Source organism: Hippopotamus amphibius, chromosome X (assembly GCF_030028045.1).
Source record: "Hippopotamus amphibius kiboko isolate mHipAmp2 chromosome X, mHipAmp2.hap2, whole genome shotgun sequence".
Taxonomy (NCBI): Eukaryota; Metazoa; Chordata; class Mammalia; order Artiodactyla; family Hippopotamidae; genus Hippopotamus; species Hippopotamus amphibius.
The window spans coordinates 28,201,724-28,225,606 of record NC_080203.1 but is presented as its reverse complement, the minus strand read 5'-3'; the positions used below and the strand labels follow the sequence as shown (position 1 = coordinate 28,225,606).

Genomic DNA, 23,883 nt, shown 5'->3' with positions numbered 1-23,883 from the left:
TTATTTATTTTATTGGCTGTGTTGAGTCTTCGTTGCTGCACATGGGCTTTCTCTAGTTGCAGTGAGTAGGGGCTACTCTTCATTTTGTGGTGCGTGGGCTTCTCATTGCAGTGGCCTCTCTTGTTGCAGAGCACAAGCTCTAGGCACGTGGGCTTCAGCAGTTGCGGCACATGGGCTCAATAGTTGTGGCTCACGGTCTCTAGAGCGCAGGCTCAATAGTTGTGGCACATGCGCTTAGTTTCTCCGCGGTATGTGGTATCTTCCTGGGGCTGGGATCGAACCCATGTGCCCTGCATTGGCAGGCAGATTCTTACCCACTGCGCCACCTAGGAAGTCCCCAAACTCTGCTTTTTAATTACAAACTTTAACCCACTTACATTTAAATAATTGGTGACAAGGAAGGACTTCTGCCATTTTGCTATTTGTTTTCTATATGTCATATATTATTTTTATTTCCTCCATTACTGTCTTTTTTTGTGTTTGGTTTTTTTTGTAGTGTGCTATTTTGATTCCCTTCTCCTTTCCTCTTCTATTTATTTTTTAAGGATTCTCTTAAGGGTTACCTTGAGTCTTACAATGAACATTGTAAACTTATAATAACCTATTTTGAATTAATATCAACTTGGCTTCAATTTTTTATTTTTGGCCACAATGCACAGCAATGTGGGATCTTAGTTCCCCAACCAGGGATCGAACCCACATCCCTGGCATTGGAAGCTTGAAGTCTTAGCTGCTGGACTGCCAGGGAAGTCTCAACTTAGCTTCAATATTATACAAAAACTCTGCATCTATAAATTTCTATCCCTCCCCCCTTTATATTGTTACACATTGTGTGCCAGTTAGATTTATAATTGTTGTTTTACTTCTTTGTCTTTTAAATCATATAAGAAAAAAGGAGCTACAAACCAAAAAATATAGTAATATTGGCTTTTATATTTACCTATGTAGTTACCTTTACCAGTGTTCTTTATTTCTTCATATGGCTTCAAGTTATTGTCTAGTGTCCTTTCATTTCAGTCCAAAGGACTCCCTTTAGCATTTCTTGTAGGGCAAGTCTATTAGCAATGAACTCCCCCAGCTTTTGTTTATTTTGGAATATCACAATCTCTCATTTTTGAGGGATAGTTTTGCTGGATATAGAATTCTTGGTTTCATTCTTTCAGCACTTTATATATGCCATCCTACTGCCTTCTGAAGAGAAATCAGCTGTCAATCTTTTTTTTTTTAATTTTATTTATTTATTTATTATTTTTGGGGGGGTACACCAAGTTCAATCATCTGTTTTTATACACATATCCCTGTATTCCCTCCCTCCCTTGACTCCCCCCCCCCACCCTCAGCTGTCAATCTTATTGAGGATCTCTTGTATGCAATGGGTCACATCTGTTTTGCTGCTTTCAAGAGTCTCTGTCTTTCAACAATTTGACTATAATATGTCTCCGTGTGGATCTCTCCGAGTTTATCCTGCTTGGTGTTCATGGAGTTTCTCAGATGTGTAGATTCGTATCTTTCATCAAATTTGGGAAGGTTTCAACCATTATTTTTTCAAATATGCTTTCTGTCCTTTTCTCTCTCTCCTCTGCCTCTGGGACTCCATAATGTACATATTGGTACACTTTTCTTTTTTTGGCCACACCACATGGTTTGCAGGATCTTAGTTTCCTGACCAGGGACTGAACCCAGGGCCATGGCAGTGCAAGTCCTAACCACTGGACCACCAGAGAACTCCCCACATATTGGTATACTTGATGGTGTCCTATAGTCTCTGTTCATTTTTCTTCATTCTTTTCTGTTTCTGCTCCTCAGACTGAAAAACCTCAATTAACTTGTCAAGTTGTCTAATTGTTTCTTCGGCCTTCTCAAATCTGCTGTTGTACCCATCTAGTGAATTTTTAATTTCAGTTATCACATTTTTTGGCTCCAGAATTTGTTTTTTTATAATTTCTATATCTTTTATTGATATTCTCTATCTGGTGAGACAGTGCTTTCCTGGTTTCTTTAGTTCTTTTCCCATGGCTTCCTATAGATAATAAGGACTGTTGATTTAAATTATTTATCTAGTATGTCCATTGCCTGGGCTTCCTCAGGGACAGTTTCTATTAATTTCCTTTTTCTTATAAATGAGCCTTACTTTGTTTCTTTGCATAACTCATTATTTCTTGTAGAAAACTAAACATTTTGAATACTGTGTGGCAACTCTGAAAATCAGATTCTGCCCCCTCTATGGGGTGTGTTGATGCTGCTTATTGTTGTTTGCTTGTTTAGTGACTTCTCTAAATTCATTTTGTAAAGTCTCTACTATTGTTGTGTATGGCCACTGAAATCTGTGTTCTTTTAGCTTAGTGGTCAGCTAGTGTTTTGCATTTCTTAAAGGCTTGAAGAGAAAAAAGGAAAAAAATACTCTTCCAGTCTTTGTGCATTGGCTCTATGTTAGGGCATTCCTCAACACAGCCAGACCATTTAGAACTTTGCCTTAGTCTTCACTTACCGCTTGTGCAGAGCCTGAAGGCCAGTCAGAGGAAAACGCTTAGGGTCTTCTCAGCCCTCTTCTGAGCATGCATCCAGGTCTGGGCATATGCCTGGCCCGGTTTTTTTTTTCTTTTTTCCTGATTCCATGATACACATAGGAACTTTTCTAAAGCCCTTATTCCCCTGTGTATCCTTATCCAACTTCTTCCTTTCCAGGCTTTCAGTCTCTTTATTGCTTGTCCAACTGTTGTCTCTTACTCCAGAATGCTAAAGCCAACAGTTGTGCCTTCAAATGCTTTTGGCAAAAGCCACCCAGCCCTAGGGATGCTCCCAATCAGGGGAAACAAAGACAGGCCCTTGCACCAGTCCTTCAGGAAGCAGCCAGACAGGCTGAATTCTTTGAGAACAATTCTTTATATCCTCTGGCATTAGCAATCTGTACTAGGAGTGCAGGCTTCTATCTTCACAGCCACCATCAATCTGGGTGTGAGGGATAGTAGGCAGGCAATTTAATATGTTACAGTGCTCTCTTACCCCAAACAGCAGCTTCTTTCTTCACCAAACCTTTCCTTGCTTGTTTTAAGTTTTCACTATATTCCAGAGTTCTGTAAAAGTTGATTGACAGTTTTTTTGCCAGTTCATTAGTTGCTTTTATGAAGGGACAGAGCTCTGGAGTTCTCAACTCTGCCACTTTTAGTTATGTCCTATTGTTGTCATCTACAGACTCCTGGATCACTGCCTCTACAGTTAGCAATGAATGATCTCAGCTTCTGATTCACTGTCACTTTCTCGAACTCTATTCCTTTCTTAATTTTTGGAGATTTTCATATACACGTTAGTGATACTTCCATCATGCTGGTCTCTCAGTTCCTTGAACTCCACTCTTCCAAAGATCTCCTCTACCCTATCTCAGCCATTCACTCCATATCCTAAAATTTAATATTACCAATAGCTACAACTCCTCAAAGTGCTAATTTCACACATCCACCCTCAAGTGAGTCCTTATTGCTGCTGGCCAATCATACTCTGTTTCTCTTGTCCATTCACTCTCCTACTCTCTTACACAACTATTTCCTACCTTCTCTCCTAAGCTCCAATACCTCCTCTCTCATCCTCTCTCTCAGTGGATGACCTTGCTTTCTATTTCAGCAGGAAAACTGGAGCAATCAATAGGACTTCTATAAATTCTCACCATCAGATCTCCCCACCTACCAATGACTGTACCCACATATGCTGCCTTTCAACCTGTTATTATAGATGAACTCTCTATGCTCCTATTTAAAGTCCATCCATCACTTATGCCATAAACTGCATTCTCTCTTTCCTACTCAACACTAACCCAATAATTCTCTCCTCTTTCTCCTACATCACCAATTTTCCTTTCTATTCAATCATTACCATCAGCATATAAACATATTCTCTCTCCCACCTTCAAAAACATCAAGTTCACTTCCTCTACCAGCTATCACCCCATCCGTCTGTGCCTCTTTGTAACAACTGCTTTACTGGATTGTGTTTTCTCATAATCTCCAATAGCACTCTCCTCATTCTCTCTTAACACCACCCAAACTCTACAAATATGGCTAGTTTTGATCTCCCTGCTGAAAAATCCAATGACCATTTTTTAGTCCTCATCTTAAATGACCTATCAGAGACATTTAACAGAATTGATCATTCTTATTTCCATTTAGTTTCCAAGATGCTATATTCTTTTTGTTTTCCTCTTACCTTACATGTACGTGTTCCTTCTATACCTCCTTTGCTGGTTCGTCCTCTTCTCCCAGGCCGTTTAACATCAGAGTGCCCCAAAGCTCAGCCCTTGGTTCTCTTATGTCTCTATATCCAACTTGATGATTTCATCCAGTATCACAACCTTAAATATCATCTATGTGCTTTTGGCACCCACATTTCTATTTCTAGCCCACTCCTTTCTCCAGAACACCAGATCCATATATCCAGTTATTTACTCAACATCTCCACTTGGATATCTAAATCTCTAACAGGTATCTCAAACTTAACATGCCCAAAATTGAATTCCTGATTCCTACCCGCAACACTCCAAACCCACTCCACCTGAAATTTACCCTATCTCCTTTGATGATAAAACTATCTGTTTAGCTGCTCAGTCCAAAAAAATTTTAGGATAGTCCTTAACTCTACTTTCTCACACTCTGTATCTAATATATCAGCAAATACTATTGACTCTACCTTCAAAATATATTCAGAATCTCATCAACTTCCACTACTACCATAACCATACTGATTCTTTGAAAACCTATGTCAAAACACACATGTACATGCTCTTTTTGTCTCTCTTCTCTCTTTCTCACACACACACACCACTCATGTCACCATTAGATGTGTCTACTAAGGAAACTCCTTACTCTGCTGGCTAGTAATTAATGTGGAAAACACTGAAGCATTTGTCTGCCTTTCCAGTAGGAACTGTACTGCAGGGTAACCAAACAACCCAAGTTGATAAGGGACAAGTGATGACTCATAAATGTAGAAGACATGATAAAATTAGTGAATCAACAATTTGGAACCCCAAAGGAAATAAGTGACTCAGGAAATGATCATCCATGTATTCTATTTTTATTTTTTTTCTTGTTTTTTTTTTTTTAATTTTCATCCATGTATTCTAAACCACCTAATGTAAGATTGATAAAAAACTGTATATTCACATGGTACCAAGTATCAACCTACAGATAACTTGTTATTGACAAGGTGGGGAAACATCATTGTACAATGGAGGGATTAGACTGTCATCAACTTACTGAACATTAGAAGTCAGACAGATAGTAGATGTTATGCAATATGAAACATATAACACAACCTATGAAGTATTTTTGCCATTAAATATTTTACCTGAACATAGTTGAGCCTTTAGCCCTAACTCCAAGCATATAAGAAAAACAGAGGACAAAGGACAAATTAAGCCAACCACAAAAAAGCAATTAGATAAACTCAAAAGGTGAAGTCTTCTATGGGAACTGTCTCTTCAACAAGTCGATGCTATTAAAGGAAGGGGTAGGGGACATTTTTCTAAATTAAAATAGGCTGGAAAACCCTATCAAATACAATCTATGGTCTTTGACTGGATCACCATTTGAACAAACCAGCTGTAAAATGCATTTGGGGGACAATCTGAAAAATCTGAATATGGTCTGAGATATGACAGCAATCTAGTTAGACATGAAATTAGTATCATGGTTGTATAGGAAAATGTCCTTTTAAAAAAATACAAATTAACGTATTTAGGAGCAACAGTTCATGATATCTGTAATATAAATTAATATTTCCAAAAAAGTATACAACATGTTAATAAACATACTTCTAGGTGATGGGGTTACAGGCATTCACACTATTCACTCTTTCCTATATGTTTGAAAATGTTCGTAACAAAATGAAAAAGTAAAAGAGAAACAAAATGAAAAAACTAATCCAGATCATATTGTCCTCCTACTCAAAACCTCCACTGGCTTCACCCAGCATCAGAAGTCAGAAACCTTGTGCTAGTTCTGTATGATCTGGTCCCTCATCTTTGACCTCATCCCCTACCATTCTCCCACTCAATCACTTCACTCCAGCTACACTGGTCTCCTTGCTGTTCTTCAACACATCAGGCATGCTCACACCTTAAGACCTTTGCATTAGGTGTTCTCTTTGCCTGGAGGCTCTTCCAGCTATTTGTACAGTTTACACCCTCACATCCTTTATTTCTTTACTGAAATAATCTCACCTTTTCAATGAGGTCTACTCTCACTATTCTGTTTAAAATTGCCACTTAACCACTCTAGCACTCCCAATCTTCCTTATCCTGCGCGCTTGGGCGCTCTCTTTTTGCCCCTTCTCGTTGATCACCTTCTAATGTACTACATAATTTACTTAGAATGTAAACATTGTGAAGGCGAGGATTTCTATTTGTTTACAGATAGCCCCAGCACATAGAACACTATCTGGCACATAAGAGGTACTCAATCAATATTCCTTAAATAAATAAATCTGGGTTATAATAGTGCCTAGCCATGGTACCACTATTACTACCATTACTGTTTTGAATCCAGAAATCAAGGGGCTGTGACATGGGTGAGAGTCATCATCTCCTCCCTCTTTCCTATGGCAAGACAACTCCAGCCAAGTTTGTCATTCAATACCCTCACACTTTCTAGTACTCCTTTCTTCCTGCCCTTTGTGCTGACCTTCATGCTGTCCCTAAACCCTCTATTGTAGCAATCCCTGTTAGGAGAATCGAACAGATGTGCCTGCCCAACTTTCCAACATGGTCATGTGCTCTAAAACTGCTTACATCCCTACCACTCTTCCAAGTCAAAACATCCAGTATAGCTGATCCTAGGTTAAAGCCAGAATAAAACCACTCTCACTGACTTCATAGCAGAAATAATTACCTTTGCCTAGAAGTCCTAGCATTAAGGAAAAAAAATTAAAAGAAGCCTGTTAATCCAAATAATTTCCAATTGGTGAAAATATGGGTTGTGGTCAGGGGGAGTAAACATTTTCAGGTAGTGGTGGGAAGGTGGGGGTGGAGTTAGGCAAGAGACCAATACACAGGGTAAGCATACACGCCTAGGAGCCAATTCCCCGGGTTACATGCCTTTGATTTCATGGCTTTTCTAACTTTACCTCCCAAGACCACAAATTATCTAAAATCTCTTGTAATTTCTTCCCCTGCCCTTAGTGGTCCTTAAGACTGCAGATTCTCAAAACAAGGTAGCGCAGGCAATAGAAATAAGAGAATGGTGTTATACAGAGCAATACGGGGGTTACTCTTTCCAATAATAGGTTATTTCTAAAACAGATGTTTCTTGGTTGGGTATTTCTTATATAAGACAAAGCCCCCATTATCTACTTAAAAAAAGGATCATTCCAACATTGGTCAACCCCCAGGGATATTTTTAATTCAGCTCAAACATTTTCATATAAAAATTTTTAATTCTAAAACTCACATGCAACTAACAATACTTGATATTAAGCAGTAGGTCATCATTATTTACTGCAGTATACTCTGAAACCCTCAGTCTCCAAAGCCCTAACCTATATTCTAATTAATCATGCCCAAGTTAAATTTCAGCTACCCTGTCACTTCAGCAGTTGGCTTCTTGTTCTCAAACCCAAAACAATCAAGATGCCTCTTAAAATGTGATGAAACAAAAAAAAAAAAAAATGTGATGAAACACTTGAACTTCTCTTTCTCTGTACTAAGAGTGGACTCCCTGGCTACCAGCAGGAATAAGAACAGCTGCCATCACTAATTTTTGAACAAAAGTGAAATGCTCTTGCCCCCAAACCCTGCCATTTATCTTGTTTGGTATCAAAAAGTTATATGCTTTTAGTTCTGATCTAATTTCTCTTCCGGAGCATTCCAGAGGCTGTAGGTGGGAATCCTAAATGAAATTGTCTTACTATCCTGAACTTGAGCTCCAGATGACAGGAATAGACTATACTCTTTCCCAGAGTATCCTTAGTGCTTAGCAAATCAACAACATACCATAAAAACTCATTAAATGAGTATTTCTTGACTAGCTGAGTATCCCAGGCAGGTAGACAAATTAGGAAAGCGACACCAAAAAGACAACAGAGGCCTTATTACATTAAAATCCTCCATGCTATCAAGAGAGTTATCATCCTAAAACATAGATCACTCATCTGGAATAATTAGTGAGCATTTACTATATAGGCTAAGCAATGAATTAATCCAGAGAAATCAGTAAAATATAAACCCTGTCCTAAATGGCTCACAATCTAGCAAAGGAGACAGACATAATTTATTCTACTATAACCTGATAAGTGCTAGAAGTGTGTGTCAAGTTTTATGAGAATAGAGTTTAAGAAGTGACTAATTCTGCATGGGTCAAGTGTCCACCAGGACTTACAGCGCAAGTAGCACTTGATCTTAAAGAATAAATAAGAGTTTACAGGATGAAGATAAGACAGGTGAGAGGGGGTGGGTAAGAACAGTTTTCTAGTTATAAGGAGCTGCATGTAAACAGAGGTCTATACATAGCAATGCCCATACCTAGCTCAGGAAATGACTAGTAATTTAATATGACTAGAATATTAGATTTGAGGGGAAAAAATCTCTAAAGATGAGACTGGAAAGAAAGAATGGGACTAGATTGTGAAGAGCCTTTTCTGCCACATTTAGAAGTTTGAATTTCATCCTGCAGGCAAAGGTTTTTAAACAGTGTGTCAATTAGATCTCTTTCAGGATGTAACAGTAGTAATAATATGAAAGATGGATTGAAAGAGAAATAATCAGAGGCACAGATTTGCAAGATAACTATTGTAGTGGTTTAAGTGAAAAATTATGTAAGATATGCCTCAAGAATTTATTCATATCTATAAAAAATTCCAATGGTAACTACCTATACAATAAAATTCTAACTCAACACAGTATTCAAATTCAAGGCCCTTGACAATCTAAAGTTGTGCCAACCTTCCCAACCTCACTTCCTATCCCTTCTTTTCCCCACACCTTATAATCCAGCCACAGGAGACTATGTACCATTTCTTCCATCTGTTATGTACATTCATACTGCCATGTCTTCACTCACACACTGTTTGTTACTTCTGCACAGACAACTCTCAACAAACTCCTACTCATCCTTCAAGGACCAGGTTTAAAAAAGGTTATATCTGTAAAGTCTTCCCTGACCCCATTTTTCTCAAGGCAAAAACTTATTATGCTTTCTTCTAGGTCTTCACATCACATCATTCATACCACTAATGTAGTTTTTATCTATCTGCTCTGCTAGAATGGCTGAGCTGAAACCATTTACAAATAAAATTCAAATTAAATTTTACATATAAAATCACAAAATTAACATACACACACGCGCGCGCGCGCACACACACACACACACACACACACACACACACACACATTTTTTTTTTACCTGGTAAAACTTGAATTTGAACCCAAGAATATGACACAGTGTTTGCGGTTCACACATACTCATGTAAGATTCTAATAAAGATATAAAGAAGTCATCATGTTCTGGCCTGCATTCAAACACTTCTAAAATGACATCCAGAACTCTATTGGGATCCAGATTAAAGCATCCTGCAACAGATGAGATATACACAAATTCAAGAGTGATTACACATCATTTCTAGAAAAGCCACTAACTTTCAGGGACAACTTACATAAAATAAAAATGTTTTTAAAAACAATTTCTTTAACAAGTTTGCTTCCCCTGCCTCAGAGGGAAATCTTCATAATTTTCAAGGTCATCAAGGCTACGCCCCACATTTTACAGATGAGAAACATGACTTGCTCAGGATTACAAAGTGGGTTAATGACAGGGATGAGGCTGGAGCCCAGGACCTGTGACACTAAGTCAAGTGAACTTTCTTCTATGCCACATCATCTCATCAGTTCTTGATTACTCACGCTAGTGAAAGAGATTCACATTTTTAATTCTTAGCAAAACATGAAAATCAAACAATGCATTTTACTAGTTAGGCAACTAAAGGTTTTTTATGTTTTATGCAGAAGTATTTGGAACGTTGATAAACAAGCTAAAAGTTCAGGTTCATGAAAGTAGAGCATCATTTTTAGAAGCATTTTTTAGTTTACCTTACATACACAACAAAACTACAAAATGTAATTGTACATTCATAGTTTTTGGCAGCATTCTAAAGGAAAACAGGTATACTGCTGATTCTAAAGAGATGAGAGTACCAAGGAGCTGGGGACAAAACACAAGCAAACAGAGAAGAAAACAATCTAGCAGGAAAGGGAAGGGAAAGAAGCACTTAAGAGTACTGATGGCTACCGATCCACCCTACTCTTAATACATTATTACCTCTATTTGCATTCAGCTTCAGCTGTTACCATACTTACATTACAGTGTAGTCACATCATATGTGCATTTAATTTATGAGAATGCAACCATTTACACATACCAAAATAAACAAAGGTGACAATTTAAATGATATAGTCAATTCCACCCACCATTCCTCTCAACATAATGTATGCTTATGACCCAGAGTGAGCATTATCAATCTGCTATTCCCTCAGTTTATATCAGTTCCCTTATGCCTTGTGCATCAAGCTCAATGGAATTCTAATATTTTTAATTATGTATTTTTCATTATGTATAGTCCCTAAATGCAAGCGAACCACTTCATCTGGGACAAGCAAATAAACACTGATTTCTTCTAACACTGGAGGGAAAAAAACAACTGTGTTAATTTAGGGATTGATGTTAGGTCTAAACACTATACCTTATGGATGACTTACAGGATTTTTCAAAGAAAATTCTTAAATAACCTATTAATGATTTCCAGAGTTACTTCTATGACCTCCACATTTAAGTATATTAAATGCTATAAGACTAATGTCCAATTCACAGTATCTCAGCAATCACTTAGAAAACCAAACTCTCCAAATATAAGAAGTATTTCTTTCTTCTTTTTATGAAATCCAAACTCTCCAAATATAAGAAGTATTTCTTTCTTCTTTTTATGAAATCCAAAGTTAAGAATACATTTTCTTCCATTTCTCATACTAAGGAAATAGAGGACCAACACAGTGATCATCTCTTACTGAAAAGAGCTCCAGACTTTCATAAATTCTGCATGGAGATGTTTACCTAAAGTTCTAGGAAGAAAATTTATAAATATTTTTGCCTCTCCTTGTACCCCCAAAAAGTATGGCTTTTGAATGTACAAGTGACTCCAAAATAGCATTTGAACTTTTTAAATGCTGCTGGTGGAAATATAAGATGTAAAACAGTACGACTGCTTTGTAAAACTGGCAGTTTCCTTAAAAGTTACACTTAACACCTACCATATGACCCAGTCATTTCATTCCTAGGTGTTTACCTCAAGAGAAAAAATGTCTATGTCCATACAAAGACTTATACACAGCGGCTTTATTTATAATAAGACACTCTCAAATATCCATCAACATGTGAATGGATAAACAAACTGTAGTACAATGTAACTGTAGAATATACAGTGGAATACTACTCAACAATAACAAGGAAAGAACTACTAATACAAGCAACAACATGGATGAATTACAAAATAATTGTGCTGAATGAAATAAACCAGACAAAAAAAATACTCATTTAATGATTCCATTTATAAAAGAATTACAGAAAATGCAAACTAATCAATAGTTTAAAAAGCAGATCACTGATTACCTGGGGAGGAGGAAAGAGGGAGCGAGGGGGAATGAAATACAAAGGGGCAAGAGGAAATCGGTGGGGGGGGGTGACAGAATAATGGGCAAGAGTGATGTGCATTATCTAGATGGTGGTGGTGTTTTCACAGGTGTATACATGTATTAAAACTCAAATTGTACACTTTAAATATGCACATTTTATTGTATATCAATTATGCCTAGATAAAGCTGGGGGGGGCGGAGCCTCCAAACTGCTATAACACTGATAATAGGTTACGGAAGTAGGACCTAGCAAATTCTCCAACCTCATAACTGCTCTTACAAAAGATACATTGAATATACTTTGAAAAAAATGGCTGGCTTATGTACCCACTATGCTACATCCACAAAACTTGTGAATAAGGACTACAACAGCAACATGTTACATGGCAATGTGTTTCATTCACATTGCTTTAAAGTTCATACCTTCAATGTGCTACAATATGAACCACTGACATTATATTTTAACAGTATTATTCCACCAAGGCTATTTTAACAGTGATCTGTACTGTCAACTAACCACCAACTTCCTTCTAGAGGTAATTTAACGTAGTAACCTAGACAAAGAGGATGCAACTTTTATTTATAACAACCCTTGCATCTTTCACAAAAGAAAAACTGGCTTATGAATTTTCTACTATATGTCTCAGGTGCCATAAGTTAGTCCAATCAGTTGGAATGACCTATGCTACATACTATGGAAAAAGTAACCAAACCAAGGATTTAGAAAATCATTTTAAAAACCTTAGAGAGTTGCTAAATAACAGTTAAGCTATCTCATATACAATAAGATTTTAGTAATAATACATAAGCTTGAAATATCCAAAATAATTTTTTTTCTAATGGCAGCTATGGTAGAACAGGCATTCTTGTGCTCAAACATCTTAAAAAGGCTTTTATCCAGCCCAAGCATCAACAGTAATGTGATCCTGAGATAGTGCATAAGCCTAGCTTCCCTACCTCTACCACCAGCTACATTAAGGAATACATACACACACATGCCTTCTGAGGGAACCATATTGGAAGTGGAAACATTTTTAAATGGTGGACCTGTAATGGCCATGGATTCATTCCTTCATTTAAATTAACATTAAATAACTACCCACTATGTGCCAGGTGCCTGTGATACAGAGATTAATAAAATGCCTTCCCTACCCTTGAGGAGAGTTCACACCTTTTGGATGATACATCTTTGAAAACATGCATGAAAAGTAGCTGAAGATTCCCCAACGATGGACAAGATGGCCAGTATATTAGAGCAAGTAATTGCAACTAGAGGCAAAAAATTAAAGTGACGATGGTTCTTTTAGGAATACATCAAATTGAGATTCTTAACAGAAACAAAAAGACCAAGGTAATATTGTCAACATGACTGGGAGAGATATTCAGCCTGTACATTCAGACAAGAAAACAGAATGACAGCTTCAATCATCATGTTCCTGACAGAATGAACCTTACAATACAAGGAAAACCCATGTTTTGAACAAAAGGACACGATCTGGCTCTGGCATGTAGAATTACTTTAGAAACAGGCTATGCCATGGTCTGAATGTTTTTTGTACCCCCCAAATTCACATGTTGAAATTCTAATACCCAGTGTCATGGTATTAGGAGGTGGGCCTTTGGGAGGTAAACAGATCATAAGAGCATACTCTCATGAATCAGATTAACGCCCTTCAAAAAGAAAACTCCCTTGCCCCTTCCACCATGTGAGGATGCAACAATAAGCTAGCAGTGTGCAACCTGGAAGAGGGCCTTCATGAGACCCCAACCATGCTGGCACCCTAATCTTGGACTTCCAACCCCCAGAACTGTGAGAAGTACATTTCTATTGTTTATAAGCCCCCCAGTCTGTGGTATTTTGTTACAGAAGCCTGAATGGACTAAAACAGGCTAATAAAAACTTATGCTAGACTATTTCTAAGAAATAGTATTTGCAAAAAACTACACATCTCAAGGCAAGAACCAGAGAACCAAGATGCAGAGAAATGCACCCAACAAAATAAAAGTACGAGAGCGAGTCAAAAATTATCCACACTCCTATTACACTAAAACTTCTGTTGGCTGTACTGTCTTATTAGCACTTTACGTTCAAGGCTACTGTCTCCTCAGTCACTGCTGTGCAAAGTGTAAACGTATTACATCAGTGCATTTGTAACTGCTGTGTGAGCAAAAATGGATGCCGCACTTGTGATGTGCACGAAAGCAGAGCAGCATGCAGTGATTCGATTTTTGTGGTCTGAGGGTGTATCTGGTGCCATTATTTTTCGAAGACTTTGTGTGCAGTATGGAGAAAGTGTTTTGTCACGAAGAAGTGTGTATGGATGGATACAGAAGTTCAAGGAAGGTCACACAAGTGTTAGCCATCAAGAAGGAGCCGGATTCACTTCAGAGAAAGAAGTGAAGACAGTGGTGCATTCATGGCTCACAGCTCAGCCTAAAACATTTTTTAATGAGGGGATATGAAAGCTTGTTGGCAGATGGACAAAGTGTATTGAAAAGCAAGGAGATTATGTTGAAAAATTATGTATTTGTCTTTTTTATAAATGAATTAAAATAAATTCTACAGCCAGAGTGCGGATAATTTTTTACTTACCCCTGTATAATTGTTTAAAAAAAATTATGCTTAAGAACACCAACTGCTGTCTTCTTTTTCATAGTACAGATAAACAACTTCTTCATAACTAGTGTACAGTAAAGAAACCCAATAAAGCAAAACCTTAGGTAAAGGAAGCAGTCAACTGGCTTCCCTTTCCAAGGGATAGGAGAGAGCTGACACAATGATAAGAAGCTTCAAGGCTTAATGGCTCTTATATCCAAACTGATCAAAGACAAAATATTAAGTACACTCAAGATAATGTAGTCAAAGGGGTTAAATGTCCCATAATCTACCAAAGAATAAAATCATTTGACTTGGGATTTTATTTTGCTTTTAATGTTTCTCTGGTTACTTAACAAGCAACTAAGAGGACTTGTGAGACTGAAAGAGGAGAGATTCTCACCCCACTCTTCCCCATCTCCAGCCAAATCTATAACCTTGTACACCAGGTGACAAATGAAGGTCCTGAGGTTTGGTGAAGAGGGCTCTGATTCTGGGTGAAGGAAAGGATCAGACAGCCAAGGCTAAAAAGATCCTGGACCACTAAACCCAAAATCAGGAAGAACCATTTTCAGTCTCCAAAACTAATCTCAGGACTTCCTTAGTGGTCCAGTGGATAAGACTCTGCTCCCAATGCAGGGGGCCCGGGTTCGATCCCTGGTCAGGGAACTAGATCCCAAATGCCGCAGCTAAGACCCTGTGCAGCCAAGCTAGTAAATAAATATTAAAACAAAAAAAACAAAACGAAACAAAAAAACAAAACTAAACTCAAGTAAGCTGGCTCCATGACTAATTTTTAGCCAGAACTTCTGATTTAGAGCAGCAATCAGCATATCATGGCCTATGGGTCAAATCCATTTGATTTTTATAAATAAAGTTGTGCTGGAACACAGACACACTCATTTATCTACATACTGTCCACGGCTGCTCTCACACTACAATGGCAAAAGTGAGTAGTTGCAACAAAAACCATATGGCCCACAAAGGAAAAAATATTTACTATCTCATCCTTTACAAAAAAGGTTTGCTGACCACTAATTTAGAAGAAATAAAAGAATACCTACCTATTACTTTTTTGAAGGGCATTAAGAGGAGTAGAGTGCTTATAGTTTGGTTCAGCAATCAAAGGAGTCCACATTTGGGAATTCCCTGGTGGTCCAGTGGTTAGCCCTCCATGCCTTCACTGTTGAGGGCCCAGGTTCAATCCCTAGTTGGCGAACTAGGATCCTACAAGCCTCACGGCATGGCCATAAACAAAAAGAGTCCATCTCTGATATCCTTTCCTCTAATGTCTAAAAGATGCTTTTTGCCATCTTGATGCAGGGATCATTTGTGAGGCATCTATGACATGGCCGCTCAAGAGCCTAATCATCACTATCCATTCCTATTAAGTTTTTCAAACTTACTGTCAGACTTGAGATCGCAACCACCAGGCAGACTCATAATGGAAACTATTCCTTGCTTGCTTGCAGTAAATAACCCAAGGCTATCTGACAGGATATAAATATTGTTTTTTATATTCAGGACATAAACGTTTTGATGTGCCAGAATCTTTTAGGGAGCAAATGACTACCTTTTAATTATAGAATGAGAAATAAGGATTCCTCCTGATCAGACCAAGTACCCTGAAATATAAGTATATCTAAAATGCATGTCTCCCAAACCAGGTATCAGTTCTGCCAATGGCTGGTGAAGGAGATCAGACCTGAGATAGTTTTGCATGAGATGTTATCAGTCTAGATTGCTCCTAAAGAGAAAGCAATGGGAATAAACAAGAGGAAACTCATCCAAAGATGCCATGAAAAGCAGGATGCTATGTTAGTGAACTGCTCGGGCCAGATGAGACAAGGCCTGCCTGGAGTCTGCACTGAGGGGGAAGCCAATAAATTCTAACACTGGAAGAGTGAGTACTCACTGGAATTGAAGCCTTAGCCTCAACTTTAATGTCAATGAAAAATTCCTTTCTCAGACAATGGGGGAGAGGGGGGAATCAGCTAGCCAAAGAGAAATAAACACTGAGCCAGGGAGATGAACTTTCTCAAACCCTCCACGTCAGGGAAAAGAGGATAAGAATCAGTATAAACTCTACTAGAAAGGAGGAAACATTCATTCGTTTTTCAACACGTTATTTATCCAGCAGCTACGTACCAGGCACTGAGGTCAGAGGTACCAGATAAAACAGACAAAAATCCTTGTCCTCATGGAGCTTACTTACATTCCAGTGGGGGTGTGGCATAAAATATAGTGCACATTATATGGTGTTAAGTGCTCACAAGAAAGATAGTGAACAACAGGGAGTGTTAAGGTGGGGTGTCCATACAAGGCTACACTGCAGAGGTGCCATTTGAGTGCTTCTGGGCTACCGTGCTTTGTAGTATACTTGATGGATGAGAACAGAGATTTATACAAGAAACCAAATTGTTTATACTCATGGAATATCCATGTGAGTCATGAGCTTGCAATTGTGATTGCCACACTGTTCTTCAGAGACAGTAACATAACCTGTTCTCTATGGGGACAAAGTTCAAGAAAAGAAAGTACAGAGAGTACATTTTTCCCAGTTAGATAAAAGCATACTTTCAAGAAAATCCCTCTTTGAAATGTTCCCAAAATAACACAGGACTAAAAAAGTATAAACTCACAAGGACAAAAAAAATAGAAGGACAGACAAGAGATGTCAACAGATAAGCAGATAAAGTAAAAAAAAAATGTGAGGACCTTATATAGCACAGAATTTTTTATGTGGGGAATACCATCTTAAGAGAGTGTATGGCAGGATACAAGGAAAGAGAAACCTATAGCAAGGCAGTACTGACAAACATCTCAAACTAGATCAAAATGCTGCAGGGAAAATGTAGAGCCTACCCTGGAAAGAACAGAAAGGAAACCCTACCGGAGGATTTTTTGTTAAATGGGTCACTGCTACACAGGTAAGCAAGAGCTCTGCAGCCCTAGGGGGCTGCCAGTCTTGGTATTAAATTGAAAATGGGAGAAAGTAGCAAAGAGACTAAATCAACTGCCAGAACTAGACTTACTTCAAAGAAAAAAGGTAAGTTTAAGCTAAAAGCTCCTTACCTCCATATCTGTTGGTCACCAAAAGCCTAAGCTAAAAACAAAGATAACTGTAGTAAATCTAGTTTTATTTGGGTCCCCACTGGAGAAAGGGGATAAGGATTGGGACACCTCCTCTCTCCTTCTTAATCATACATAAATTTCAAAAACAGAGAAAGAACTGAGAATTGAGCATAAGCATCCTCTAAAATACAACCAGTGAAGCAGGAAACATGACTTCTCCAACAGGTCTCAAAACTTAAGACATCTAGGTGTTACAAAATCTTCCCTGAGACAGCATAACACCTAACAAATAGCAAAAATTCTTTCCATTCTTGAAAAATCAGTTATTACCCTATTTTTCTATCATTCATTCCTCCTTTCTATAGAAGCCAGCTATTTCCTCCAAATGCTCAATGCAAATAGAAAGAACAATGCTAAAGACATTCTATTTAAAAGGTAGGGAAAGTAACACTCCTATTTGTTACGCTTTTACAACATCTGCTCCACTTACTTTAACAGACTGTTGTAAAGCTAAAATGTGTATGGAAGTTGCTTGGTATTTTTAAAATCAAGTTCAAAAGAACTAAACATCTCCACATTTCAAGAGTTCACCAAAGATTTTATTAAAATTTCACATTTGCTTACTTATTTTCTGCCCTCCATAAAATTATCGGAAAATACTTAAAAATTAAAGATAAAAATACTAGAGAGCAGAAACTAATACAAACACAAAGCTAAGAGTAACAAAAAGATTTATTATAAATATCATCCCCAATTTTTTTACTAATTTTGTCTTTATGGATAGTCTTCAACAGGTAAAAAGTTTCATCTTAGTAACACATACTATATATAGATATGTCTTACCTATTAAAGATTTGATGTTTTCTAAGATTAAATCACTAGTAATATTTCCAGATAAATCTTGCCCCAATTCAGCAATCAGCTTGGCATAACCTTCATTCTCTTCTCTTAACAAATTAAATTTTTGCTGCTTATAACTGAAATTAGATAAACATCATAAAGAAGATAAAATTAATTTCAATTAACAAGCTTGCATAAGAGTAATATACTCTTCTCATTGAATTTTCTTACTCTCATATAAAACAATTATAAGAACAGTAATTGAAAGTTTACCTCTTTGTGTATTTTTTAGGATAGAAAGTAACAGTGATTCATAAGGGACAACCTTATGTTAATTACACAGAGGAAACCAGCTACACAAGGAAAGGATATTGCTAATAACATAACACTATTTCCATGATTGATAAGAATATACCCTAGAGTAAAGTCATAGTTGTAAATTATTTTATTGGTAGTAATAAAAGCATTGAATATTATTTTAACTTCTAATATGGAAAAAAATTAACATTGGTTACACACAGCTAAAGTTCACTGCTGACTCAACCATAGGCTACTCTTAAAAGGAAAAAACCCAAGACTTGCGAACAGCAACGACAACTTCAAAAAAACTTCAAAACACCTTTAGAAACTTCTGGTATTCAACATTAGAACTAAAAAACATACTCAGGTACTTGATCTGCAACATAAAAATACATGTACTTACAAGAGTTTTGTCTTGATTTTAACTGACTTTTGATTGAATTGCTGTGATTGTTTGATAAGCCCTAAGGATTCCAATGTTTCTGGATCCAAGCGTTCCTTTAGAACTGTGTCTGAAACTAAATACTGTATTAAAAAATATTAAAGGCCATTTATTCCTCAGCATTCCAACTATGCATCCACAATCTTAAAACATTCAAAATAATTTTCCCAAATAAGAATATTAAAATCACATTATATATATACATCAACAACTTTACAAAAAGGCTTGGAACTTCAATTTAACAAAAATGATGACTCTCCAAGTACTGAAACATATAGCTTTTAAAAACTTCACTAAAAATTATAGGCATGCTGTACACAGCCTACAAATGACAAGAACTACAGATGTAACTCTGATTAAAATTGAGTCTGTCAACTGAATTTTCTTTAATGCAGCACCTCAGCCTTCTTTGGTTTCTACTTTTAAGTCAAATTCTAGTACAGCAAAGACAAGGACATTCTTCCAGGTCTGAGTAATGGCATTCCTCCTTGGTTCTAAATTTATGAACATAAAATGATTTGCTAGACAATGCTTATGACAAGTTCTAGAATTTATTATTTTTAAACTACCTCCGTTCTTTTTCTCCTTGCTTAATAGTTTATGAAAAATTATTCAGATTAAAAGCTGTCCACATCATTTCTACTCACTTGATAGATGCTTACCTTTTCCTTAGTTAAGAACTTAACAAGTCAGGAATATCACCAAAGGTTTTATATGTATAGATAGTTTAAGTGATATGGTAGCATGCCTATTTCACAGAAATAATTAGTGTGTCTAATTTTACAAAGCATTCCATTTCAAAACCCAAATCTCACCTTATAATGAACAGTCAACTAAATGTCAATATCCTCCTCCATTAACCTGAATAACTGTGATTACAATCACTCCATATAAAATTTAGAAATGGAAAGTAGTTTTTAAAACTTACCAAACATGCTAATACCAATTGTGTAAAATAGTCTCTCTTGCTTTTTTCTTCTAAACAATTTGTCTCAATATCTATAATGACGAAGAAAAAAAAGATGAAAGTTTGATTGATTTTTCTAGACTCCAGAACTATAATAAGATACCTGTTTTCTTTAAAACTAAATTTAAAATGCCTCATTCTGAATTTGGGGAAAAAATTTAAACTGTGGTAAACATAAGCTGTCCTTCATATGCATATGAATATTTAGAATTAATTTCTCCTGATACTGAACAATGACCAATGGTATATCCATAAAATGGTAAGTTGATTATGGAGCTATGTGCTAAGGCACTGTAACTAACAAAGCTTCCAAAAAATACTGTTTCCAAAAATGGAAACACTTGGGAATTCCCTGGCAGTCCAGTGGTTAGGACTTGGAGCTTTCACTGACAAGGGCCCAGGTTCAATCCCTGGTTGGAAAACTAAGATCCCACAAGCCACGCAGTGTGGCCAAAGAAAAAAAAGGGGGGTGGGGTGGGAACATTCAAGCAAAGTTTAAACAACCACATGTCAGAGATGCTAAGGTGAAAAGTTGAACTGGGTGACAACAAAGATCTCTTCTAATACTAAAGGTCCTATTACTCATGAAGATCAAACCCTTGACTTTGGCCACCTTGGTACCATGTACCATGTTCTAACCAAGCTATTTGGCCATCAACTCTATGAAAACTGTATTAAAAGATATTTTTGACATTTTATTTTGAATTACAATTCTAGTCAGCAAACAGAACTTCAGTCAAGATTTTCGTTTTCTTCCTACTGAAATATTTTCTTAAAAAAAACTGAGACCTCCCTGAGTTCCAGTACATTATTCAAAAAATTTGTCAAACAATTTTCTGATCTAAAATATAGAGGAAATAAAATAACTAGCTCTAAATGCTAAGCATCAAGAACTTCTACCAGGATTAGCAGGATTATAACATTGATCTCAGGATTGTTTTAACTGATTACACACCCTCACCCTTACATGATTAGCCTTTTACCTTAGTTTTAAAATCAACTCAAAAAAAATAAAATAAAATAAACTCATATTTAGAATGTGCTATAGAAAAAGGCACCAATTTTACTGATATAATAAAAATTGTCCTCTAAGAGTTCTAGGGCTCCCCCTAGACAGACATCCTACCACTGCTTTGCTTCAGTTTACTTTCTATTGCCATCACTAAGAATCAAAAGAGAAGAGAACCTATCATTAAAAACATCCACATTTTCCTGGCCATTGTCCACTTTTCCTTGGACAGTGCCATTTCCCAATATTCTGGCTACTATAGCTAAGCACACAGTCAGTTAAACCATATTAAGGGAATTTCGGGGTGTAATTTATACAACGTAAATTGCAGTACAATTTCAATCTATCAATAAGACTTTTAATCCCTGTATATCTCAGCAATCCCTTCCAGGGACTCCTAGTTGCTCTTCTGGTCCCTCCTCAGCCTAGAACTTCAAGGATACCGAACCTGAGGGATCAGGACTAAATTGGGCCTATTCTTTTAACCAATATCTATCTACCCTCTGAGGCCCTACAGTCCCTAAGATCTACCTCCAAAGTCCCCAAGATGAGACCGTTTGGGTAGCAGGTTCATCCTCTTCAAGTCAAGTCTACCCTCCCCTTAGCCATCGGACCTAATTAAGATACAACTTTCTGAGCTCTGACCATGTTAAGAAATTCTTAATGGGACCTCAGTAAACTTCTTAGCTAAAACTATCTCAATAATCAATACAGGACTATTATCCTAATTACATTTTCCCTGTTTTCTTTATTCTTTTTGTTCTAACTCATGAAACCATTCATTATTCATTCATTATTCCTGATTCCTCAACCCCAAATCAGCACCTAATAAGTTTTCTTTAATTTCTGATTTTACTAAAAAGCCCTGAGCCATTTCCAACTCTAGGCCCAGTATCACCAATCACCTACCCCAGCTCAGAGGCCCCATCAGTGCATAAGGTTACATCAGACTCTCCTTTAGGGTTAATACAGCTCTCAGGCCCCCTCACACTTACGTGATTGGTCTTTTAAAGGAAATTTTTATCTTAACCAGGAAAGTACAGCACTGATTTCTCTTATAACTGTCAAAATATTAGATAACATGATGTAGTAAAAAGATCATGGACTCTAGAACCAAAAAGACCCAGGTTCAAACCCTGCCTTACTAGTTCTGTGGCCTTGAAAAATCACTTTTCTGAGCTTCAATTTTCTGATCCATACACCTACCTGATAGAAATTGCTGAGGATTAAAATGAAATTAAATGCTTAACATACAGAAGGTGCTCCAAGATGGTGCCTACATAATCATCACTGTTACCATCATCATAATTATCATCGTTACTATCAGAGAGAGCTCGAGTTCTTACTCCTATTCCCCTACCTTGGTCTGGGGTCACCCTTGGATCATTTTTTTTCTGCCAAGGGTGGGGGTGGGTGAGTGAGGGGGCAGGTGAGGGAAATTCTCTTTCCAAGTGTGCCGTCCTAATCTTGATTGTAAAAATGGACTGGATAAGCTAAAAGAAATTTCCCAAGAGCAACCAAACATCATCTTCATGAACTCATGTTACTAGTAAAAAACAATAACTTGTAACAATAATTCATATTATTAAGTAACTATGAAGGGAAAATACATCCTAATAAAATAAGTCAATAAAAAAAGAAATTACTAGAACTTACTAGTAAGCTGATAATTAATGATTACCCAAAGAAAGACATAAAATGTACTCCTGACACTATCAAGGAACAACAGCTTCCACAAAATGGTACCTACAAATCACTTTTTAAGTCTTACAAATTTATAGTAAAAACAAATAATTTTTTAAATTGAAACTTGTCTCATATTTATCTGTAACATAATATAATACGTTCAGTGCCTGCTCTAAAAATTAAGCTTAAAAGGTTTTTGTTGTTGGCGTAAATCAATCAATCCAATAGACAGCATGAACAAATACTTTACCATCTAAACCAGGATAGTTTTAAGATTGAAAGAAGGCACAATTAATAATTATGCCAGGGAAAACAAAACCAAAAGGGGACATACAGTCCCCAAGTCAATGGTCTGCTCTTTTCATTTACCACTCACAGTCCACATACATTTTGACCTGTTCCCAACATTACTGCTGTTATAAAATCTTAAACATCCTAAAGGATCAAGGACCAGGCATTTAAATTTGTCGCAATCAAATTCTGGATGCTCAGTAAGACATTTATGTAACCTATCTAATTCTAAGAGTTAATATTAATGAGCTAAAATAATTCATTCCAGCTTGACAAACTCTCAGAGGATAAGTCTTATTTTAAAGTGAATATAATATGTTTGGTAATGTTTTCTAATAGATCAAAGTTATAGAAAGCATAAGACTGATGAGGAAAACTGTGCTCAAAGATACCTTAATTCAGATTTAAAATCAGAGAAATAAATTTGTAATATACATTATTTTTTAAATCCATGCTTCCCATGGAGGGACACTACCTTTTGCTCTAAGTCAAAGAAATATTCCTTTCTTATCTTGCATGAATTCTTATTTATTCTGCACAAATAGAGAAGCTGCTATTTGCAAAGCTGGTTTCTCATCCTCAAAACAAAAGTACTTTTGATTACTTTGGCTCTTCTTGCTCTTTCTAAAATTAAGAAGAATCAAAAGAGTACAACAGCAAAGTAAACTCTCTTGAGTGTCCTAAGATTCTCACATTCATTGATAACCTGCATTGAATAATATTATGTGGTTACTAAAATTTGAGTAATTCAGACTAACAACTTCAGAAAACCTGGCTTTTTTACTTGAAATGACTTAATTTAGCTCAATTTTATATAAAAATACATTCTGAAAAACAAACCATTTGAATTATAAACTATTTAAAGCTAGTTATAAATAGTGATTATACTCACATTTGATTTATAATACTATATTCTCTACAAAGTAAAAAAAATATAGTCTAGATTTGTAGAAACATTTGTAAAATACTTAGTTTGAAAGAAAACATTTTATTTAACACAGTACATTAATTT

The 23,883-nt window shown here is 36.6% G+C and overlaps 1 protein-coding gene across 13 annotated transcripts in view; it reads right to left on the bottom strand.

The window, feature by feature from the left end:
- The window catches only part of THOC2 (THO complex subunit 2), a 104,346-nt gene that overhangs the window by 57,742 nt on the left and 22,721 nt on the right, over positions 1 to 23,883 (bottom strand). For 12 of the 13 annotated variants that reach the window (XR_009050492.1, XR_009050491.1, XM_057719283.1 and 9 more), the window contains exons 5-8: positions 19,847 to 19,917; positions 18,880 to 19,001; positions 18,180 to 18,313; positions 9,387 to 9,553 (exon numbers count right to left, since the gene is read on the bottom strand). Coding sequence is in view for 11 of the 13 variants with exons in the window: in XM_057719283.1 (XP_057575266.1) it covers positions 9,387 to 9,553; positions 18,180 to 18,313; positions 18,880 to 19,001; positions 19,847 to 19,917 (494 nt within the window). In the remaining 2 variants the exon portion in view is untranslated. Of the gene's footprint in view, positions 1 to 9,386; positions 9,554 to 18,179; positions 18,314 to 18,879; positions 19,002 to 19,846; positions 19,918 to 22,254; positions 22,386 to 23,883 lie in introns of those variants that run through there. The other variant, XM_057719293.1, reaches the window with a different exon arrangement.